Genomic DNA, 19,874 nt, shown 5'->3' with positions numbered 1-19,874 from the left:
TTTCGCTCTTTTTTTTTTTTTTTTAATCTTGCATCTGGGGTGGTCTGTGGGTGCTATTCCGTTTGAGCAAAGGAAAGCGGAAGGGGGGCCGGTAGTTGTGACGAAAGGGAGAGATGTCTGAGGTTGAATATGGCACAGCGCATTGCAGCCCACTATGAAAAATCAAGAGTGGGATTTCTTTAAATGTTTTGCTATGCATGATGACCTACTGTCACCTACCCACATACACACATTTTCTGCAACGCATGTCTGAGTGGTTTATTGCTGCTGAGAATATCTCCCAGTCATGGGTTTTTTATGATTTCCTTTTAAAAGTTACTTTTTATTCCTTTGTAAATGCCAGCTACACAAACTTCTGCTTCCTTATATAGAAAATAGTGAATGTCTTTTTTATTTTTGAGGCAGTACTTTCACTTTCACCAGTGGGCTGAGGTCATCGTGGAGAGTTTGAGAATTCTCGGGGAAACCTCAGTGCTAGCTGGGGGAGTTTCCATTGCCACAGAGGCGGAGTAACTGTGAAGCCAGTTTGTGGTCATGAGCACTACAAATAATGTATCAGGGTGTTGAAACTGTTTGTCTAGTAGTATTTATACAGTTGTAAACAGTAGCAGCTCCAGTACTGTATTATACTAAACGTTTAAACAGTCTGCCTTATCAGCTTTGTTCCTCTTCGACAATAAAGGTAAGACTTTACTTTCATTCTACATTTTACCGCTGAGTTATATAAATGGAAAAAGAAGTTTGTTTTGAGATAGCTTTATGTGCTGTAACAATTTCCTCCCTGTCCTCCTCTCTCTTTTGTCTGCTTCTTTCTGTGGTGTAGAAAAATGAAGTTTCTGGAGTTAGAAGACTCCATCAGTCGCTTCAGGCTTGCTCAGTCCTGTGTGGGGTTGGCAGGTTGCCTGTGTGTGTCTTACGCAGTCTGGACACCCTTCTGGCTGAAGGACAGGGGACTCTGGGCAGAGTCGAACAAAACTACAAGTGACCAAACAATCCAGAAACACAGCACAGTCTTCAATGGTGAGCAACAAACTACGTTCACCTGTTCAGCATTTTACTGCAGTCAACAGATCAAATCTTTATTCTCTCTGAAGCTGTCACTCTTTGTTAGAGTTGAGGTTTGACTGACTATAACACAAGCAGCATACGATATGAGGCATAGAGCGGTTCTTTTGTTTTAGATAAGTTACTATTTCTGCTAAAGATTGGCCTTTGGTAGTATTCATTTGCACCACTGAATCTGTTGAAGGGATTGATATTAGGAGGAGCATGTGAAAAAAACTGGGTTGCAGAAGAACTTCCCTGCCTTAGTGAACAAGTTTGCTCTTGCTCCTGTTTCAGAAAAGTGCATTCTTTTGATCTGCTAAAGGTCTCACACTTGGCTGTTAAAACCTGGTCTGTCAGCCAACTAAATCTTGTTTCTTGGTGCTGATATACTTCAGATATCTTCTGAATCTTCTCTAAGTATCTTATTTTTTTCTTTTATTCCAGTTAATTTTTTTGTCATGTAAACATACTTGAGGAATGAATATAATGCAGTCCAAGTCCTGTGTCCTCAATATATGTGAAGATATACAGACATGAATACTATCATTTAAAGTTTTTACTTGAACTCTGAAGCTACATTTGATGGCAAATCGAATATTCGCAATTTAATTTTAAAATCTATCAAGATACTGAAAAATTACAAAAGCTATGCCAAACATATTGAAAAATGAATTAGCGCAGGCGCTAAACTGAGTTCACAATCTAAAGAGGAAACATAATATTACCTGTAAATAAATATGATTTGAGTTCCCATGGGAAGTACGCAGTAAGCCATCCGTTCAACAAGCGTCTTTAAGGTCAGCTGTCTGATTTTATGTTGTTTTAGCAGCACAGTATTCTCAGTCAGGGAGCATAAAGACTGCTTTTGTTGGCACAAAAAAGCTAACTAAACAATAACAAAACAACAATTTTCAATATCTGCTTGGTCACAGTTTGGAGATTTGGAAATAAAAGGGTGGATAATGCCAGTCAAACTGCTGCCAGTACAAGTTGCCATCAGTAGCGGACTAACTGAAAGAAATGACAGGCCGTTCTTTAAAACAGTCCCTTTGTTTCATTTTTTTTATGGGGAAATCACGTTTTCATAGTGAATCTAATATATTGTGAGATTAGCTCCAGTCTTTATATAACTGCTGTAAAAGTACACAAACTTTTGGTATTACTGCTCTGGTTTCATGTGTTGGCAGGCAGGGACATCCACAGAGTGAATCATCCCTTCAGCATCTTTTGCCTCATCATACTGACTGCCTCATGTAGCTGCGACAGTACACACCGAAAGTTGTTTTTGTTTTTTTTTTTATACTGTGTATATGTGTCCGTGGTCTGATTATCTAGCCCAGGAAGCAGAGAGGGTATTTGGGGTTCTTTCCTTCATGATGGCTGTGAGCACTGCTGCTCTGTGTCTGGTGTTTGCCCTCTGCTGGACTTCTCAGACAGTGCGCTCCTACTCCAACACTCGCTCTCTCCTCATGGTTGGACAAGCACTCTACCCCACAACCCTGCTGCTTCTCACCATGGCTGCTACAGGTAAAACCCCTGACCTGCACTGCATGTTTTAAGTTTTTCTTTGTTTTTAGGTTTCAGTATAGCTCTCTTCATACAAAGTATGCACTCCAAGGAGTAAAAAATTTCCAAATAGCCCGCTGGTATATAATGTCAGTGTCAAATCTGCACCTGCAGAAATGCTTTATGTGCTACTCACATGCATACCCTCCAAGGTAGCATTTTTGAACAGATTTTCTTTTTCCAGAAAATAATTTTCTAAAAGATTTTTTACAATTGCAGTTCATTACCATATAAACAATTTTTTGAAGCCCCAGGCATTTAATAATTGATCCTAATGGCTTTTATTCCTCGCAATCTTACTTCATTTGACCAAGTTTTCCCCTTTTTGTCAGGTTTCTTCTTCCTCATCAGCTGGTCTCTTTTCACATATCAGCACCGGGAGGAAATTTGCCAGAACTTCTCAGCACTTGGCTCTTCTTACTGGCTTGGGGCTGTGGGTTGGGTCTTGCTACTGGTTGTGGAGATGATAGTCTTTATTGCTGAACAAATTATTGTGCCAGACATCCTACCAGACTTGGAGAAGGCTGTTGAGTCGTGGAGGATTTCATCTCAACTCAATGCCCCGAAACGATGTTTAAGCGATGGATATTACCACGGCAACAACAAGAACAACATAACTCCAAAGAGGTACATGTCATCACCTTGAATTGGGCGCAGCCATGTAGACATGATCGTGAAAATGTGAAATTTACACATTAATATGGACTCTGGGAGAAAGTAGCTGTTCCTCCATGCTTTTCGTAACTGTACAACCAACTGACTTTGTTTGAAGTTAAGTGTTGGTACAATGAATTGTGATTTGATGACTCCTTGAGTGATTGAGCTGAATAAGTGGAACACTCCAGCACCCTGCAGCGTTGACTGTGCTGACAGTGCTGTAGTTTGTCTTCAGTATGGACTAAAATAACTTTAAAACACACTAAGTCTCAAAGACTCAAAAGTGGTGGCAGAGAGCTGTGGCACCAAATGTGAAATGTTTGCCCAGTTTTGCACCTGGTTTAGGAACTGGTTTGGTTAACTGAACTTTGTACTTTTCCTTGACTTAGCAAGACTTAGCAGGTGTTGCTGGGTACTTGAATGAATTTTAAAACAGTGCCATCTTGTGATAAGAAATGTGACACAACCTAACAGCTAGTTGCTTTAATATACAATTTAAAGGGATACCATGGCAATTGTGTAATAACAGAAAATACAGTGTTAAAGTATTAGCTTTTTTATGCTAATGATAAGCAATAAATAACACAAGTATCTGTGGTCATAAGCTTTTATAAATTATTCCCTATTTCATTTTGAAATGAATAATAAGTGAATAGTTACGGATACCAAAATGTACTGAATGTATGTTTAAGAAATTGTTGTGTGATTGTTCCAATCTCATGCTGTCTACACTGTAAAACTCCTTCCACATAAAAAAATTAAGTCAAAGTCCACATTGTTGATGCTTTACCAGTCTGGATCAGTAAATAGTGTAATATTTGAACAGGAATCATGGGATTGTGTATTTTGAGGCTGAATATAACGGTTCAATGCTCGGATAGTTATCCTTCATCAGCCCACTAGGTTCAATTGAAAGCTGTGTGGAGTTTTTTGTTTTTTTTGCCAGCCATTCCTACATCTGTTTCCTCTCTGAGTCACTTACCTCATACATTTCCTGCACATTTGGGCCACCAAAGTTATTTACCTTTCTCTCGTACATTCCCTGGAGTAGAGGAAACACCCCAATGCCGGACTGCTTATGTTTATGCTCTCAGCCTGCCAAAGTGGGGGAGGATTAAGTGGCTCTGGCTCCGTTAATTGGGCGTTAATCAGGTGTTGCTCTAATTAAAAGGCAGTTCCACCCTGTTGGGGCCTGGTAATGAGTTTGTTATTAAATCCACCGAGGATTTTTGTCTCTTTTTCAATTTACCAACAGGGTAGTGCTTAATTGCTGTGTAAATGAGGAGAATGTCCTTGAAGGTCGTCTTGCATCAGTACACGATCCATGAGCAGAATTGTTCTGCAAAGTGTTACCACCACCTCAACTTGAAATCTATCTATTTCACCGTGTTGCCCGCTGTGCCTCTCAGTGGTTAGTTACTTCCAGCTTCCATTTTCAAAGAAACCTCATCAAACCTCATCTGCTAAATTACAAGAGCAGGTAACCCACTTTCTTTAGTCAATAAAAGCATATCTGACATTTTGATTTCCTTTTTATCTGAACTTGTTGTTATTTCCCCCGGTATACACTGTCTGGGCCTTGAAAACAGCCAGCCTTTTATTGCTGCCTGTGTGTCATAAACAAGCACTTCACATTTCACCTTCCAGCATCAGAAATCCTGCTCTTTCACCTTCCTGAGAAGAACACACCAAAGGTTGAGAATCCCTTCAGAGAAAGGCAGAGAAGTCCCAAATCAATGTCGGGATTGAAGGAAAGAGAGAAAGATGTTTACGTTCAAAGGAAGAAATGACAGATGAATGGAGGAAGATGCTACATAGAGATAGACATGTGGCCTGATATACAGAGATTGTGGACGCTGATTGTTGAAGGGCATTTGCTACAGAGACATCAATCTGAAGATGGTACCAAGACTGATGAGTCCGCCGCTATTTCCAGCCTGCGGCCAGCAGCATGTGTAGAACACAACCTGGACTTAACCACTCCGCTCCTTATCAATTAGAGACCAATTATAAAGCCATGTCCTAATTATACTACGCTGCCACTATGCCACCCCCACAACAATGCATTTGTTTCCAGGCATGCCTGTGTGTCTGCGGTTGTGTTCATTGAGATAAATAGATAAACTTGCAAGCTGCCAAAGCAAAGCATCCTTAATCTGATTTTCAGAGCTCTAAGTTTGTATTTAGGAGGTGAGGAAAAGGACAGAAGGAGAGGAAAAACTGCTATTTCCAATTTAACCTTTTGGTGGTGCTGGTGTAGCATGTATCCCTTTGCCCCTTGCAATGAAATGTTGTGAAATGGGCGAGACACTCCTTTCATCTGTGTAATGAAACCACAAAAAGAAGGGGGGGGGGGGAATCTGTGCATGTATGTGCACATGTTTATATGTATTTGACTTTTATTTGGCAGGTATACAAAGTGATAAATATCATCAGGTATGTATGACGATTTTGAGCCAGAATGTGCTGGATTTCTTGATAAATAAAGTTCTATTTGGCTTGAACTGGGAGGATGATAAATTATGAAATAAAGTTAGCGCTCTGTGCTTTTTGCTGTTTTATTTCTCTGTGGGTTCCATAATTCACTCAGAACATTTGTAACTTTCCTGACAGGTTAATGCTGTTGGGTTCAAAGAGAAGACAGGAAACTCACTGAAAGACAAGACAGCAGGGAAGAAACAGACATAAAGATGAGGGAGGAGAGAACAAAGGGAGAGAGAGGATTTGTGTTGTCGCCAAATAGTGTTTCACTGTCCCTGCGTGGTGTCAGATTTCCTTGCCTTTTTCTTTCTATCCATCCTACCACCAGCTCTCTGTTGCCCCAAATGTTCTGATGTAGTCAAAGTCAGTTTGACCACTGCAGTATTGTGCCCTCTGCTGCACTGTCATCAGTATAAGTGGACTCGCTTGGAAAATGGAAAAGTCAGGAATGTCTGCAGTCTTACAATCTCAAAAACAGGCAGACAGAGAGAAGGAGAGGATATGGTGAGAGTCCACTTGCTGTGCTTCGGTCATTTTTCCTGCAGCCACCCACTTCATCTTGCCTGTAGAATCTGCAATGAGCCATTGCTCTTTGTGAGTGACATCCCACCCAAACCACCCTGATGATTATTTGTTCAGCAGAACCGAGTGGCAGGAAGGAAGGAGACAGACATCGCTTGCATTAGGGGGAAAACACTTTCTAGATAATCTTGATTATCTTCCTTTCATCCATTGAATTTTAGAGCGCAGGTATTTTTACATACTTGTACCAGCATTGTTTTTGCATTTTTGAGTTTACTGTTGTAATTCCAAATGTATGCAGGCTAGTTATCGGTGCCCTTCTTTGTAAGGTGTCGTTTTGGACATCTCAGTCCAGACAATAAAGCTGTGATACCGTTCCCGTCACTCCATTCATCCCCGGCCAACTGTAGCTGCTCCTTTCGCTTATCTCAATGTGACTGAGGAAATTAAATTACAAATATAATCACTTGGCGCAAGTATTTCTAACAGTGTATCTCTGCTTTGCATATAGAGTGTGCCTGCATTGGAAATATATTGTGTGAAGTTACTTATTGGCCTATTTATAATAATGGGTTCTGCTCTACCAGTGGAGTCACACATACCTTTTCACAATGGCAGTCATCCTGGGAAAATAATTTTGCACAGGTGAATAATCTAAAGAGCAACGAAATCTGTAAAAATAAGTAGACAAATAAACCCTTAGTCAGGATGTGTAATGTTTGGTTTTTAATTTTTTTCTATTTCTAAGTCTCTTTTCAGGTCAAAATGGTCAAAATTCATCCAAAATTCGAACAAAGCATGAGCACATTGGCACATTAGATACACTGGAGTGGTGAGCATCATGATCACTGAACATCACATGTTAGCAGGGTGGCATGTTTCCATGTTTGCATTGAACTTGAAGGACGAACACGCCTCACAGAGCTTCCAGCATGGCTGCAGACTCTTCGGTCCTGATGCTAAGTTTGATCATTTGATAGTTAATCACTGTCCCAAATCTCCATTTAATGCACTTTAAGCGTCATCCTCCCATTGGATAGACGGCTTTTTCTCCAGCTCTAGCCTTTCTTAGACACGTTAGACCATCTGTCTAAATCAGCAGTTCCCATCCTGTTCCTCTCCCTGCTTGTGTCTCTCTGTCTCACCTGTAAGTCTTTCACAAGAGGCAAAAAAGAGGCATAAAAAATGTGTATATTACAATGATGCACATCCCATGGGAGCCAAAAGGAAAAAACTTGGGGTTTGAGAAAGACTCAAGGAGAAGTGAAAGGAGTATGAATAGAAGAATATCGTGAGTAGAATTGGAAGTAAGAGGAGGTCATCACAGACCTCACGTCTTTTTCTAATACTTCCCATTCAGTTTGCTTATGCAGAGACTGTTGAAGTTTCAGTGTATTTATTTGTGATCTTTAGGTATTCAATGCTAGTTACTTTCCCTCCCAACCACGTTTGTCGATCCCTTCCTGAGGCATCTCTGTATTCTGTTGCAGTGAAAAAATGCCATATGCCCCTGAATTGGGCTCAGTTCCTCCATTCTTTCTCAGTGTGGTCCACAATTCACAGACCACATATGAGGGAAAAGAAATAGGAATTTCCACACTATTGTTTGCGACAGCGTCTGTGCATGCCCGTTCCTGCACTCATAAAACCTGTAGCCACCATCATACTCTTCACCAGCAGGTTGCTGTGAGAGACTGGGGTGGTAAAATAATGGCTCCCCGCTGGATCGTGTGAATCATTGCGATGACTGGTTGATAAATGTTCCACCACCCAGGCTCTGGCTACAATAATCATTCCTCTGTCCAACTGGACTGGCTGCCAAACGACAACAACCTCCCTCCACAGGCCCCCACCTACCCACAGCCCCTCCCTCCACCCCCTATAATTACTGTACTCTGTAAGTTTGGTTTAAGACTAGACATTCTGAATCAGTCCTGAATCGTTGTGCGTTACTGTGTCTATTGTTCACTTGTCTGAGCTCTGGAAGAGCTATTGCAGAAAAGGGCAAGACTGTCCTGGCATTTCCAATAATGGACGTTTTAGTTAAAAGACAGGGAAATAATTAGCTGATCTATATGTGGGAAACGAGGTCTTCGTGTTTGGTCGCAAGTCAAGACCGGGGATCGTTGGGGGTTAGAGTTGACAGACAACACCACCGCTCTTTTCACACTCCTTGACACATAATAGCACCAATTTTTCTCTCCACACCTCACCCTAGTGGCCATGATTTGGTCATTACATTGATGGAGGGGGACTGAGGAAGAAGAAGAAGAAGAAGAAGAAGGGCGAGAAGGAGAATGACCACTACAGAGACAAATAGTCTGAAATTAAGCACCAAGAGCTCTCCATTACTCCTGTTTTATTTCAGAACTGTAGGGATGTAAGCCACACATTAAGGTGTTGAACAATTTGCCAAGAAATCCTCCCTTCAAGGATGCTGAACGTTTGAAATCTTGAGGAGCTGTTTGCAAGCTCCCATCCCTCAGCTGACAGACCTTCTGTGTAAACCAGCACCAGACAGTTTGAGAAAAGAGGACTAATACGTGGTTAAACACAAGACAAACCCAGTGAGTGGATGTTTATGTGACTGGAGGTCCCCTGGCATCAGGGAGACTGCTCCTCAATCAGGGAAATCTAGATTTAATTAACACAGAATTAAAGAGCATTGTTATTTTGATTAAAGACACTGGTCTTGATTCCCCGCTCTTCTCTAGTGCTTCTGATTCCGGCTTAGGGTTTAATTTCATTTGGTTTACTGTGAGTGGTGGATCAACACCCATCTGGATTGTCTGCTCAGATGCAGGTCTCACTTTTCCCAAAGCTATACCACACACTCCAGCACAATCACACTGTGTATTCATATGCCAATCTCTGGATGTCGTTGACCTCTATGTGGCATATCTTGCTATGGTAGTAGTAGTGTTAGTTTTTTTTGTTTTTTTTTGTTTGGTATTTCTTTCCCAGAAAAAGGACTCTTAAAATGGACATCACAGTTGCTGTAGCTTAAGTTGTTCTCCATATGGTTGAACTCACCAGAACAGAAGAGATGAATGGAACCTGTCCAAAACCAAAATAACTGCAGCGCCTCAGGGAAAGTTATAATGCAAGACTTGGAAAGAATTAATGCTGTCCCAAGACTAGACTATCCAATAAAATGAATATTTGGATAGCTGGACATGGAAGATATTGCGGTGTCAGGCTGTCAGCATCTTGTGGGGTTGTGTTATTTGCAGAAGCTGTGATGTTGTTGTGCTGTGTCTCCGCTCTCTGTTAAAGCTCCATCAGTCAGGATGAACTGGCAACAAATACAGCCAAGTCATACAGGGTCACACGAGGCCTCGAGACAGCATCACTCAGCTCAGCTGTCCCCTTCCTGTCACTGTGTGATTGTAGGCAGGTGAACCTGTGGTACTGAGGGAGGGAGCGGCGGTAATTAATCACCTCATTGGAATAATAACATAATTGATTGTTAACAAAAACTGAGGTGAGGGTGAGAGGAGACGGGTGAAATGAGGGAAATGAGACTTTGATAAGACGAGACAAGGGGAGATGAATGAGGGCAGATTTGAATGGCGGGGTATGGGGTTTGTCATGGCAGGTAGCTTTGACAAATAGCTCTGCATTCAAGGGTACCTCTCTGAGTATTGATCTACCAAATCATATCTCCAGATGAGGGATGGAGGAGGGTGGACAGAAAGCTGAGAATCGGCTCGGCAAGGCTGAAGAAGCTGTTAAGTGTGCTATGAAAATACAATAAAGATTTCCATACCAAATACTAAATATAGTGCACAACATTCAGTGGCAACATGAAAGGGAAATGCCCTCTTTACCTTGAATTCAAACACCAATATACCTACATTCTTCATGCCATTTATTTTGTTTGATGTACTCAAATTTGGTTGATGCTGACATTTTACTGCTCCGTGAGGAAGCTACTGAGAAGGCTGCTGAATTCATTCATTGTCTGTTTCTGCTATTGACACTCTTCCTTAAGTTGCTGTGTGACTTGAGCTGTCAGAGGGTCTTTTTTTGGCCTTCAGCTTACATAGTTCTGCCTGGTAGACTTGATCTCTTCCCCCCTTTCCTTGTCACAGCCTGCAATCAGCCTTAAGCCCTTTTGTGTTCTCCACTCTGAGCTAAACCCGTTATCCTCTGCAACTCCTTTACTCAAGATCACTAGAATATCCCCCTTCTCTGTCTCAGTTTCTCTCACCTCTAACACCTTCCCTCTCTCTGTCTGTCTGCCTCTTTGTTTTTACACACATGTGAAAGTGTGCAATGATTCTTCAGGTCCTCAAGGATAGATTAGCAAGATTACTTTAGACTTATTTGGTCTTGTTGTTGGATGTCACCTATAGTCCAGGAGGAGCTCACAAACACAGTACATGCAGCCCCTCCCATCCTCCCAAAACTCATGTACTGTCTCTGCTGGATTCCCACTCATCCCTTCCACTGCACACACCTGCTACATTCCTCCACCCCCACACACACACACACATATTGCTCACTGCTGTTGTTTGGATTCATCATATTAGAAGCAAACAACCCGCCCCTCCCCACCTATTGCAACTTGCCAGTTTGTTCGTGCATTGCAAACTCCTGCATATCCTCCTTAAACGGCAGCCACTAGTCCCTAAGGGTGTGCTCCTCACATTCATAACACCCTGCTCCATGCCAGGTGGCTGCCTTCACAAGTCCTGTTCCCCATAAATCAGACTGTCTTTGAGTTGATCAATAACAAGTCAATTAGAAGGCACAGAGAGATGAGGGTCTCAGGGGGTCACTGCTTGTTTGTCAGGCAGACATCTGCAGCTCTGCTTCTGCCATGGAGCTAGGTGTGCCGTTTACCTTGGAAACGTGTGGGTACCTGGCTGTCATAAATCTAAATATCAACTATAAATAGCCCGGGAACATCTTGCTGCAATCCATCATTTGCTTGTTCTTGGATATGTAATGTATCAAGTACTGCACGCTTCAAATCTTCCAGCTGTGCCTGAAGGATTTGAGTAACTAGTAAGCAATACTTTTTGCTTTCTGTGTAGTTGCCCATCAGCTTTTTTTCTTCATCAGTGTGCTTGCCAGAAACAAAAACACCAAACCCCCCCCCCCAAAAAAAAAAAAAAAAAATTATGCTATTTTTGCTAAGGTCAAACTCGACCATGTGCACCAGATATAAGCCACAACGCCTGCCAGTATTCATCCTGCTTCCCTGTTAAGATGACAGGAGTGGGAGAGACCCAACTGTTGTTTGGTGCCCACTGACTGTGTATCTAATGAGTTGGCTGGCAATTCCAGCGAAACAGCAACAGGCTCCTGTGGTGAACACACCAGATTAATCCCCTGGATAATTACAAACAAGAATGATCTTGGGCAAATACTCCCCATACCTACTGAGACATTATATCAGATGATATTGTCTAATTAAAACTCGTTCTGAATGAAGAGAGAATCTGGGTAATCGGATGACATGTTCTGCTTTACCGCTGACAAGACGTAAGGAGACGAAGTGTGGATAAGGCTACAGTGGTTTAGCAACATGACAGCAACATGACACATTATTTATACATGAAACAGTTTTGGCTGAATAGAAACACTCTGACAAATCCTTGTCACTATATATTCTGATTTGTTTGACCAACTGTAACAATGTCAATGCCTGTTTGTAGCTTGTAAGATACCTTGTGCTGCTTTGTAAACTCATGTCTCAGAATAGTAAATGCCCAATAAGCATTCACACTTCAACAACTAACGCACAACGCTAATTTGTATTCAACCTCATACAGCTCACTTGTGTCGCTGCCGTTGTCATTTTGATTCAGAGCAGTCGACACCTGAAGTGCCGGGGCATTAGTCACACACTGAAGGATGATGTGAAGTGACACAAGGAGAAGTCTCAATAATACAGAGATTGAATTGACAATAATAATAATAATGCCATTCATTATCATTACTACTATTGTGTTCTCGTTTTCAATTTTAATCTGTTCATATTCTATTCTGCTGACACTATGACAACTTTTCAAAACCACAATGCCACTATATCACAACATCACAGTTAATGCTTTGACAGATCCAAAAGATAAGATATATATTTAACACCAGAGAATACATTTTGCCTCATCGGTGAACACATCATTCATACAAGCCAAAAGAGAATATAGATCATCCTCAGATGTAACCAGCTGTAAATACATCATACAATATTTGACAGTTTTATTTATTTATTTATTTATTTGTTAGCCAGGGGGACAAAAAAAGTGGATTTAATTTGAGCTCTGTTGTGTGTGATCTGCACTAGTAGCCTCTTCGTAAGTTAAATGTATCTTTTCAGTTCTTTTCAGATAGAGGCCACCTGGATGAGGTGAACCTGCAGATGGATAAGACAGAGGGGAGACACAGAAGTGTTTCCAGCTGAGGATCTGTGTTGTGTGGTAGAAAGTTGTTTGTTGGGTTAGACTGTTGGATCCTCTATGTGCACATGTTTGCAACCGTGTTTTGGGGTTGACCTTGTTTTTTTTTTTTTTCCCATCAGCTGCCTGTATCAGGTGGCAGGCATTAACAGTTGGAATCCCATCAAAGGAAGGGTATAAATACAAGACACATGGAGACAGACAGGAGCGAGCCCACTGCATGGATGCCACAAACTGTGGCAGACTCAAACACATACAGTCTATGTAGTTTGCAGGGCTCCAAGGCTTCCCCCTGTGCTCTCATGCGAAGAGGACCCCCAGGAGAGCCGACGCCAGCTGAGACTGAAAAATAAGGTAAGAGCACAGCTGACACGCATACACAAAGGCTCAGCTGTTTGTCTCAAAAGAGAGATCAGCAAGTGAAGTACACAGACAGCAAGGAAATGAAGGAGACTGGCAGATTCAAGACGGAGCGATGGAAGATGACTCAGTGTGTGCGCTACACGTGTACAATGGTAAGGCTGAACTATGGATGTGATAGTTTTAGACTGTTTGGCAGTTTTACTGTCTACACTGGAAATGGAACTTAGATAGTGAGGGAAGGAGTGATTAAGGTCTGTCAGTGCAGCAGTAACATTGATCCTTCCTGTGCTGAATCATAAGTACTTGGCTGTTAAAATACAACGCCTACATTTGTGTTTGGAATAATTCTTTATTGTCTTTCTTTCATTTGGTGGTAGCTATTTGGTTTTCTCTTCTGCTTTGGTCAATATCTCTTTATTTATTAAATAATTTTAAAGTGTCTCCACTTTTTTCTGCGCATTTAAAATGCCAGTCAGGAGTTTCAATTCTCTCTCCAGCCCAGTAAATGACTAATATAAATGATTGACAGCCTTGCGCAGATGAGGTTGCCCATTTAGCAAACTCACTGTGTCAGAGGAAAAAAAAGGCACAATGGCTCCCTGAGCGATGCAATTGGAGATGAGAGAAATGAAGATTTTGGTGGTATATCGATCCCCCTTTGCTTATCCTATGCATTTTACACAAGGTCTAAATGCCACTTATAGTATAATACAGCAATTTCGGCCAGAACTCACTGCAATCTGTTCAGTGGGATTTCAGGGTACTTGGGGTATAAATTTAGAAGGAACCAACCAACGCTGTTTTATTATTTCCAGTGCTCTCAACACTGAAAAGGCACTGGAGAAATTAAATGACCGAAGCCTCTAAATCTCTTCTTTTTATCCATTAATGGGCTTCTCATGGACAGCTGAAATTCTATTCATGCTTTTGTAATGCATCAAAATAAACCCCTCCTTTCCCGTCCAGGGTCAAAGATCGAAACAGCAGCATGGCAGAGGAAAACCTGGAGACAGATGACCTCAGATCCACCATGCCGGCTGAGCTCCACCATGCCCATTCTCAGTACTCTCAGTGGAAGTTTAAGTTATTTAGGGTGAGGTCCATGGAGAAGGCCCCTCTCCCCAGCGAGGCACATCCTGAGAAAGGAGCCTTGTTAGGTATCTCACCTTCTGTGGCTCCAGAAATAGAATTAGATAATGGCATGAGCTCAGGGAGTGTTATGAAATTGTGCCTTGGGGGTAAAAGCAAGGAAAATGTGGAGGGCCCGGGTCAGAGGGTCGATAAGAAGCTGGAGGAAATGGACACCCACATGAGCCACCTCAGGTAACCCGATGTCAGCATGTGATAATCAATACTATATTCGCTATATCACAAATGCTTCATCTTAAGAATTTGATGACTGATGTTATTTTTTTAACTCAGGGGTCTGTGCCGTCTCTGTGGAATGGCTCTGAGGAAAGTCAAAGGACCAGTGCATGATGTTCATGGAAAGCTGGATGAGGTCAGTAAATGTGTCCTGCGTAAAATGGGCTGCAGGTTCACCAGCTGGCCAGAGGTCATCCTCAAAGTCTTTAAAGTGGACGTGACAGAAGACATAGAATCCGTCCACCCTCTTTCCTTCTGCAATCGGTGCTGGATGGTCGCCAAACGAGGAGGCGGTGTCTGCAGTTTCTCCGCAATCAGAGTCCCGGAGTGGAAAGCCCATTCTTCCCTTTGCCATCTTTGCTCCCCAAAGAAATGTTCATACCAGCGGACTAGGAGGAAGAGGAGGAAGACCATCCCTAGAGCCCAGAGCCTGGCAAAAAGGACTCGGTGTGAGCACACTGACAGCATCAGTACAGGAGAGAGGAGAGGTCTGAGACCAGCTGGAGACCGACATCATGTTCCAGGGCTCAGAGGATGGAGGAACTCTGGCATCCAGAGAGAGAAATGGGTGAGAAACATTACCCAGTGTCAGGAAGACCACTTTGGAACAAAGCTTATCTCTGAGAAGCTCCCTGTGGACTTTGTCTTTTCTTTTACTTGCACGGTGTGTGACCACCTCCTCTTTGATCCCGTTCAGTCCCCCTGTGGGCACCTCTTCTGCAGCAGCTGTATTATAAAATATAACCACGTTCTGGGACATCACTGCCCGGCCTGCAACTTGCCCTGTGCCCCCGATGATCTCAGTCCCCCTGCCAAAACCTTTTTATCAGCTCTGCACTCCCTGCCTCTGTTATGTCCCAGAGGTGGCTGTGGTGAGGAGGTAAGGTTGGACTCATTTAAAACTCACTGTCAAGACCATGAACTGAATGAACAGAACGCAAGAAAGCCTGAGTTTGATAACTACCTGCTAGCAAATAAAGGGGGAAGACCCCGTCAGCACTTGCTGTCTCTAACTCGTCGAGCCCAGAAGCATCGGCTGAAGGATCTGAAGAACCAGGTGAAAGAGTTTGCAGACAAAGAGGAAGGTGGTGACCTGAAGTCTGTGTGTCTGACAATGTTCCTGCTTGCGCTGAGATCTGGGAATGAACACCGACAGGCAGATGAGCTTGAGGCCCTGATGCAAGGTAACAGGCTATTATAAACCTTTTGTTCAATCAACATAACTCTCCGAGCCAAGAAAGGGGGATACAAACAAATGAAGATTATGATAGTGTTTCCTCATTAATATTTCCTCCTACCTCTGAGCAATACAGTCATCACATAAATAACAATGAGATGGAAAGTTCTCTCTTGAAAAGAACAAAGAAGAAAGTTTTCTGTGATTTTGATTGAAAAGCATTCCATTATTGTCCATCTCTGTCTATTGAACCGTCGCTGGTGCACACCCTGCCCCTCCCTGATTCTCTCCCACTCTCATTCTCTGTCTGCTTGTCTGTCAGTCTCTCATTCTCACACTCCCTTTAATGCACAATAACAACTCTTGTGAAGGGGCTGTTATAATCAAAACAACATCAGCAGCTCTTGTATCTGCAAATTACACAGACAGCACCATCCTCCTCTCTGGGGAATAGAAGCCAGCTGGTGTCTGTTTTCATCTGTAGCCAATACATCACTTTTGCCAGTTTCACAGATTCAACCCTCTGTCCCCTAATAACATTTGGAAATTAGGAAATATTGGATTTTGTAATCATGGGCTTGCGGGGTTTTGACAATGATACATTCACATCCTGGTGTTGGATTCCCAATTCTCCCTGTCTCATGGCATAAATGACTCAAATGTGGGATGTCATTGAGGAAATGTTAGATACTGCAAGATTGGGCTTCCACAGCTTGGTGTTAAATAATTCTCCTCATGTTTCGGTCATCTCCTGCAACTTTCCTTTTGTATTTCTGTTTTTATTTTGCCTCATTCTGTCTTTTCCTCTCTCTGCAGGCAGAGGCATTGGGCTCCATCCTGCAGTGTGCTTGGCCATTCGTGTGAACACTTTTCTTAGCTGCAGCCAGTATCACAAGATGTACCGGACTGTCAAAGCCACCAGTGGCCGCCAGATCTTTCAGCCCCTGCACACCCTCCGAGCTGCAGAGAAAGAGCTTCTCCCCGGCTTCCACCAGTTTGAATGGCAGCCAGCTCTCAAGAATGTGTCAACATCTTGCAATGTTGGCATTATTAATGGGCTTTCAGGCTGGGCTTCCTCGGTGGATGACTCCCCAGCTGACACCATCAGTCGGCGCTTTCGCTATGATGTGGCTCTGGTGTCAGCATTAAAGGATCTGGAGGAGGACATTATGGAGGGGCTGAGAGAGAGTGGGAGGGAGGACAGTGCTTGCACCTCAGGCTTTTCTGTCATGATCAAGGAATGTTGTGATGGCATGGGCGACGTCAGCGAGAAGCACGGTGGAGGACCAGCTGTTCCTGAGAAGGCTGTACGCTTCTCTTTCACCGTTATGTCTATATCCGTTCGGGCAGACGATGATAAGGAGGAGGTTACCATCTTCACCGAACCAAGGCCAAACTCAGAGCTGTCCTGTAAGCCCCTCTGCTTGATGTTTGTTGATGAGTCAGACCATGAGACGCTCACAGCTCTCCTGGGCCCCATAGTTGCAGAGCGTAATGCCATGAAAGAGAGCAGGCTCATTCTGTCCGTCGGCGGCCTGCCTCGCTTCTTCCGCTTCCAGTTCAGAGGCACAGGATATGATGAGAAGATGGTGCGAGAATTGGAAGGCCTGGAGTCCTCGGGGTCAACGTACGTCTGTACCCTGTGTGACTCGAGTCGGGCAGAGGCCTCTAAAAACATGGTGCTGCACGCCATCACCCGCAGCCATGAAGAGAACTTAGATCGTTATGAAATATGGAGAACCAATCCCTTCTCCGAGTCTGCGGATGAACTGCGGGACAGAGTCAAAGGGGTCTCTGCGAAGCCCTTCATGGAGACGCAGCCCACAATGGATGCATTGCACTGTGACATCGGCAACGCCACTGAGTTCTACAAAATTTTCCAGGATGAGATTGGTGAAGTGTACCAAAAGGTCAGCCCCAGCCGGGAGGAGAGGCGCAGCTGGAGGGCGGCCCTGGATAAACAGCTGAGGAAGAAGATGAAACTTAAGCCAGTAATGAGGATGAATGGGAACTACGCCCGCAGGCTAATGACCCAGGAGGCTGTGGAGGTGGTGTGTGAACTGGTGCCCTCAGAGGAGAGGAGGGAGGCCCTGAGGGAGCTCATGAGGCTCTACCTCCAGATGAGGCCGGTGTGGCGCGCCACCTGCCCAACAAAGGAATGTCCAGACCAGCTGTGCCGCTACAGCTTCAACTCCCAGCGCTTCGCCGACCTCCTCTCTTCTACCTTCAAATATAGGTACAATGGAAAGATAACCAATTACCTCCACAAGACTCTGGCCCATGTGCCTGAAATCATAGAGAGAGACGGATCCATAGGAGCCTGGGCCAGTGAGGGGAATGAGTCAGCAAACAAACTGTTCAGGCGTTTCAGGAAGATGAATGCACGTCAGTCCAAGTCCTTTGAACTGGAGGATGTGTTGAAACACCACTGGCTCTACACCTCCAAGTACTTGCAGAAATTTATGGAGGCTCATAAAGACTCTGCCAAAGTGCTGCAAGCAACAATTGACCCGATAGAGATGCAGGATGACGAGGATTTGTCTCTGGCCATGAATGATATTTGATTTAAAAAAAAAAAAAAATCCTACAACATTTGCATTTGGTTGATGTTGTGATAGTTGTATAACCTGTTGCTTTTCGACATTTATAAAAAGGCTTTCTAAATATTATCCCATTTAATAACATTTAGAGTTAAATTGTGTCATTTTTTATTGTGAACCACACAGAAGATCACATTGCTGAAGTTTCTTGAACTTGTAAGAAATTTGCAGAACGTAATAGAAATCAATGTTATTCTCGCTCCATGTTGTTGAATACTACTTTCACTTTGGTTTGTACTGCCTTGTTCTTCAAAGGCTCTATACATGTACTATACATGTGCCCTGCTTCGCTTTGCCAGGAAGATCGGGCAGGAGAAGAATACAGAACGAACACACGTTTCTTTTTGCTCGCTTTGAGGCGAAAAGTTCTTTTCTTTATCTTTGCTGTGTGTGAAATATGGTTCGGTTTATTGTATCACAAGGATATGACACATTTATGAATTTATATAGAGAGGGTATTTATGGAAACAGATGAAAGCGCTGTAAGTCATAGGGGAAAATTGTGTTAAAAAGACCACATTTGTGGCCACTGTATTAATATATCATTTGAGCTGGAGCAAAATGCAATTACAGAGACCAAAATGTTCTTTGTTTCATGAGTGCCCTCTGAAAAAGATTGCTTTAGAGCTTTATCGTAGGATCCCTGAGGGCCAGAATAGTTGCCAGGTCACTTTGAACCAATTTTTATCTCTTTTAGTTTTTGCACAGTGGAGGATAGATGATACTTATTTGAATTGTTCACATAAAAATAAAGCATATACTGACCTTTTTGTTGATATCATAAAAATACAGTGTGGTCCATTACAGAGCCTAATGCTCCATAGACTCTGGGAGGCAGGGATTTCTCTTAACTACTGTATCTAACCTGGCTCTTTTCTCTGCTGATATTTCTTCATTGCTCGTGGCTGACAGAGAAGAGGGATGGGATGGAGCTGGAGACCTGATTTAAACTGATTTGTTGGCAACTTTATTTGTTTGATTGATTGATTATACTGTCTTTTTCTGCCCTCACCATTTTGAATTGTGACAGGCAATTCTGTTTTTTGACTTGATTTGAATGTTTGATTTGATTTTGCTGTCGTCGGGTTTTACCACATGACAACTGTGAAATATTCACATTTCATTGGGTGGATGTCACACTTGTACAATAACATAATGTTTTGAGTGCATTATATTGCAACTTGACTTTTTTGCTCTAGGAAATTGCATATCCCAATTAACGGATGATTGATATTTTGCTTTTTCACTTTTTACCATGTACTTCCTCATTCAGTTTTTTCGTACTACACTAAATATCCGATTTTGTTTACTGGGGCTGAAGAAAATGTTCAGTGCTGATAGCTGCTGGTGCAGTGCTACGCTGACACAACACTTTAAACGATAGATAATGTTTGCATATTTCTGTTATTTTTTCGTTGAACCGGAAAATTTACTGTTCTTTTGATGAATTATGTTCATGGATTTATACTACTTTTTTTTTGACTGTTTCAACTGAAAAATAAAGTCATAATCTGATTTGATCCCCTGGTGTATTAATTTTATCTTTCAAATTTAAATTAGTTGCACAATTGGATCTTGTGACAACACTAGTCACAGCTTATTTTTACAGTTTTACCAGAAACAGAAATAATAATGAACTGCTAGCCAGCAAATGAACCCAATCTGGAAATATTTAGGCCATTATGA

General features: G+C 42.6%; 2 protein-coding genes across 3 annotated transcripts; both read left to right on the top strand.

Annotated features, from left to right (window-relative positions):
• Window positions 1-51: 51 nt before the first annotated feature.
• LOC115056720 (uncharacterized) lies at window positions 52-4,826 on the top strand. Of its 2 annotated transcripts, XM_029523402.1 has the most exons (4): window positions 52-682; window positions 824-1,020; window positions 2,383-2,574; window positions 2,946-4,826. In XM_029523402.1, exons 2-4 carry the CDS (start codon window positions 828-830, stop codon window positions 3,257-3,259), a joined length of 699 nt encoding a protein of 232 aa, XP_029379262.1. In that variant the 5' UTR covers window positions 52-682; window positions 824-827; the 3' UTR covers window positions 3,260-4,826. The 2 variants fall into 2 exon arrangements, with proteins under 2 accessions (XP_029379262.1, XP_029379263.1); XM_029523403.1 differs by having other exon boundaries at window positions 52-1,020.
• Window positions 4,827-12,900: 8,074 nt separating this feature from the next.
• Window positions 12,901-18,152, top strand: rag1 (recombination activating 1). The gene is made up of 4 exons (XM_029522416.1): window positions 12,901-13,037; window positions 14,013-14,369; window positions 14,469-15,595; window positions 16,405-18,152. The coding sequence occupies exons 2-4, from the start codon at window positions 14,035-14,037 to the stop codon at window positions 18,150-18,152; spliced, it is 3,210 nt and encodes a 1,069-aa protein (XP_029378276.1). The 5' UTR covers window positions 12,901-13,037; window positions 14,013-14,034.
• The last annotated feature ends 1,722 nt before the right edge of the window (window positions 18,153-19,874 follow it).

The sequence above is a fragment of the Echeneis naucrates genome, chromosome 16 (genome assembly GCF_900963305.1).
Source record: "Echeneis naucrates chromosome 16, fEcheNa1.1, whole genome shotgun sequence".
In the NCBI taxonomy this organism is placed as follows: domain Eukaryota; kingdom Metazoa; phylum Chordata; class Actinopteri; order Carangiformes; family Echeneidae; genus Echeneis; species Echeneis naucrates.
Note: the sequence above shows the minus strand (reverse complement) of the source record. Positions and strands in the feature narration are given on the sequence as shown.

Excerpts from the sequence above, each read along its gene's own strand:
- LOC115056720 (XM_029523402.1), top strand. The coding sequence starts at position 828 with ATGAAGTTTCTGGAGTTAGAAGACTCCATCAGTCGCTTCAGGCTTGCT. Across the intron at positions 1,021-2,382 it reads ACACAGCACAGTCTTCAATG|CCCAGGAAGCAGAGAGGGTA; the intron begins GTGAGCAACAAA and ends CTGATTATCTAG. Across the intron at positions 2,575-2,945 it reads TCTCACCATGGCTGCTACAG|GTTTCTTCTTCCTCATCAGC; the intron begins GTAAAACCCCTG and ends CCTTTTTGTCAG.
- rag1 (XM_029522416.1), top strand. The coding sequence starts at position 14,035 with ATGGCAGAGGAAAACCTGGAGACAGATGACCTCAGATCCACCATGCCG. Across the intron at positions 14,370-14,468 it reads ACCCACATGAGCCACCTCAG|GGGTCTGTGCCGTCTCTGTG; the intron begins GTAACCCGATGT and ends TTTTTAACTCAG. Across the intron at positions 15,596-16,404 it reads GCTTGAGGCCCTGATGCAAG|GCAGAGGCATTGGGCTCCAT; the intron begins GTAACAGGCTAT and ends CTCTCTCTGCAG.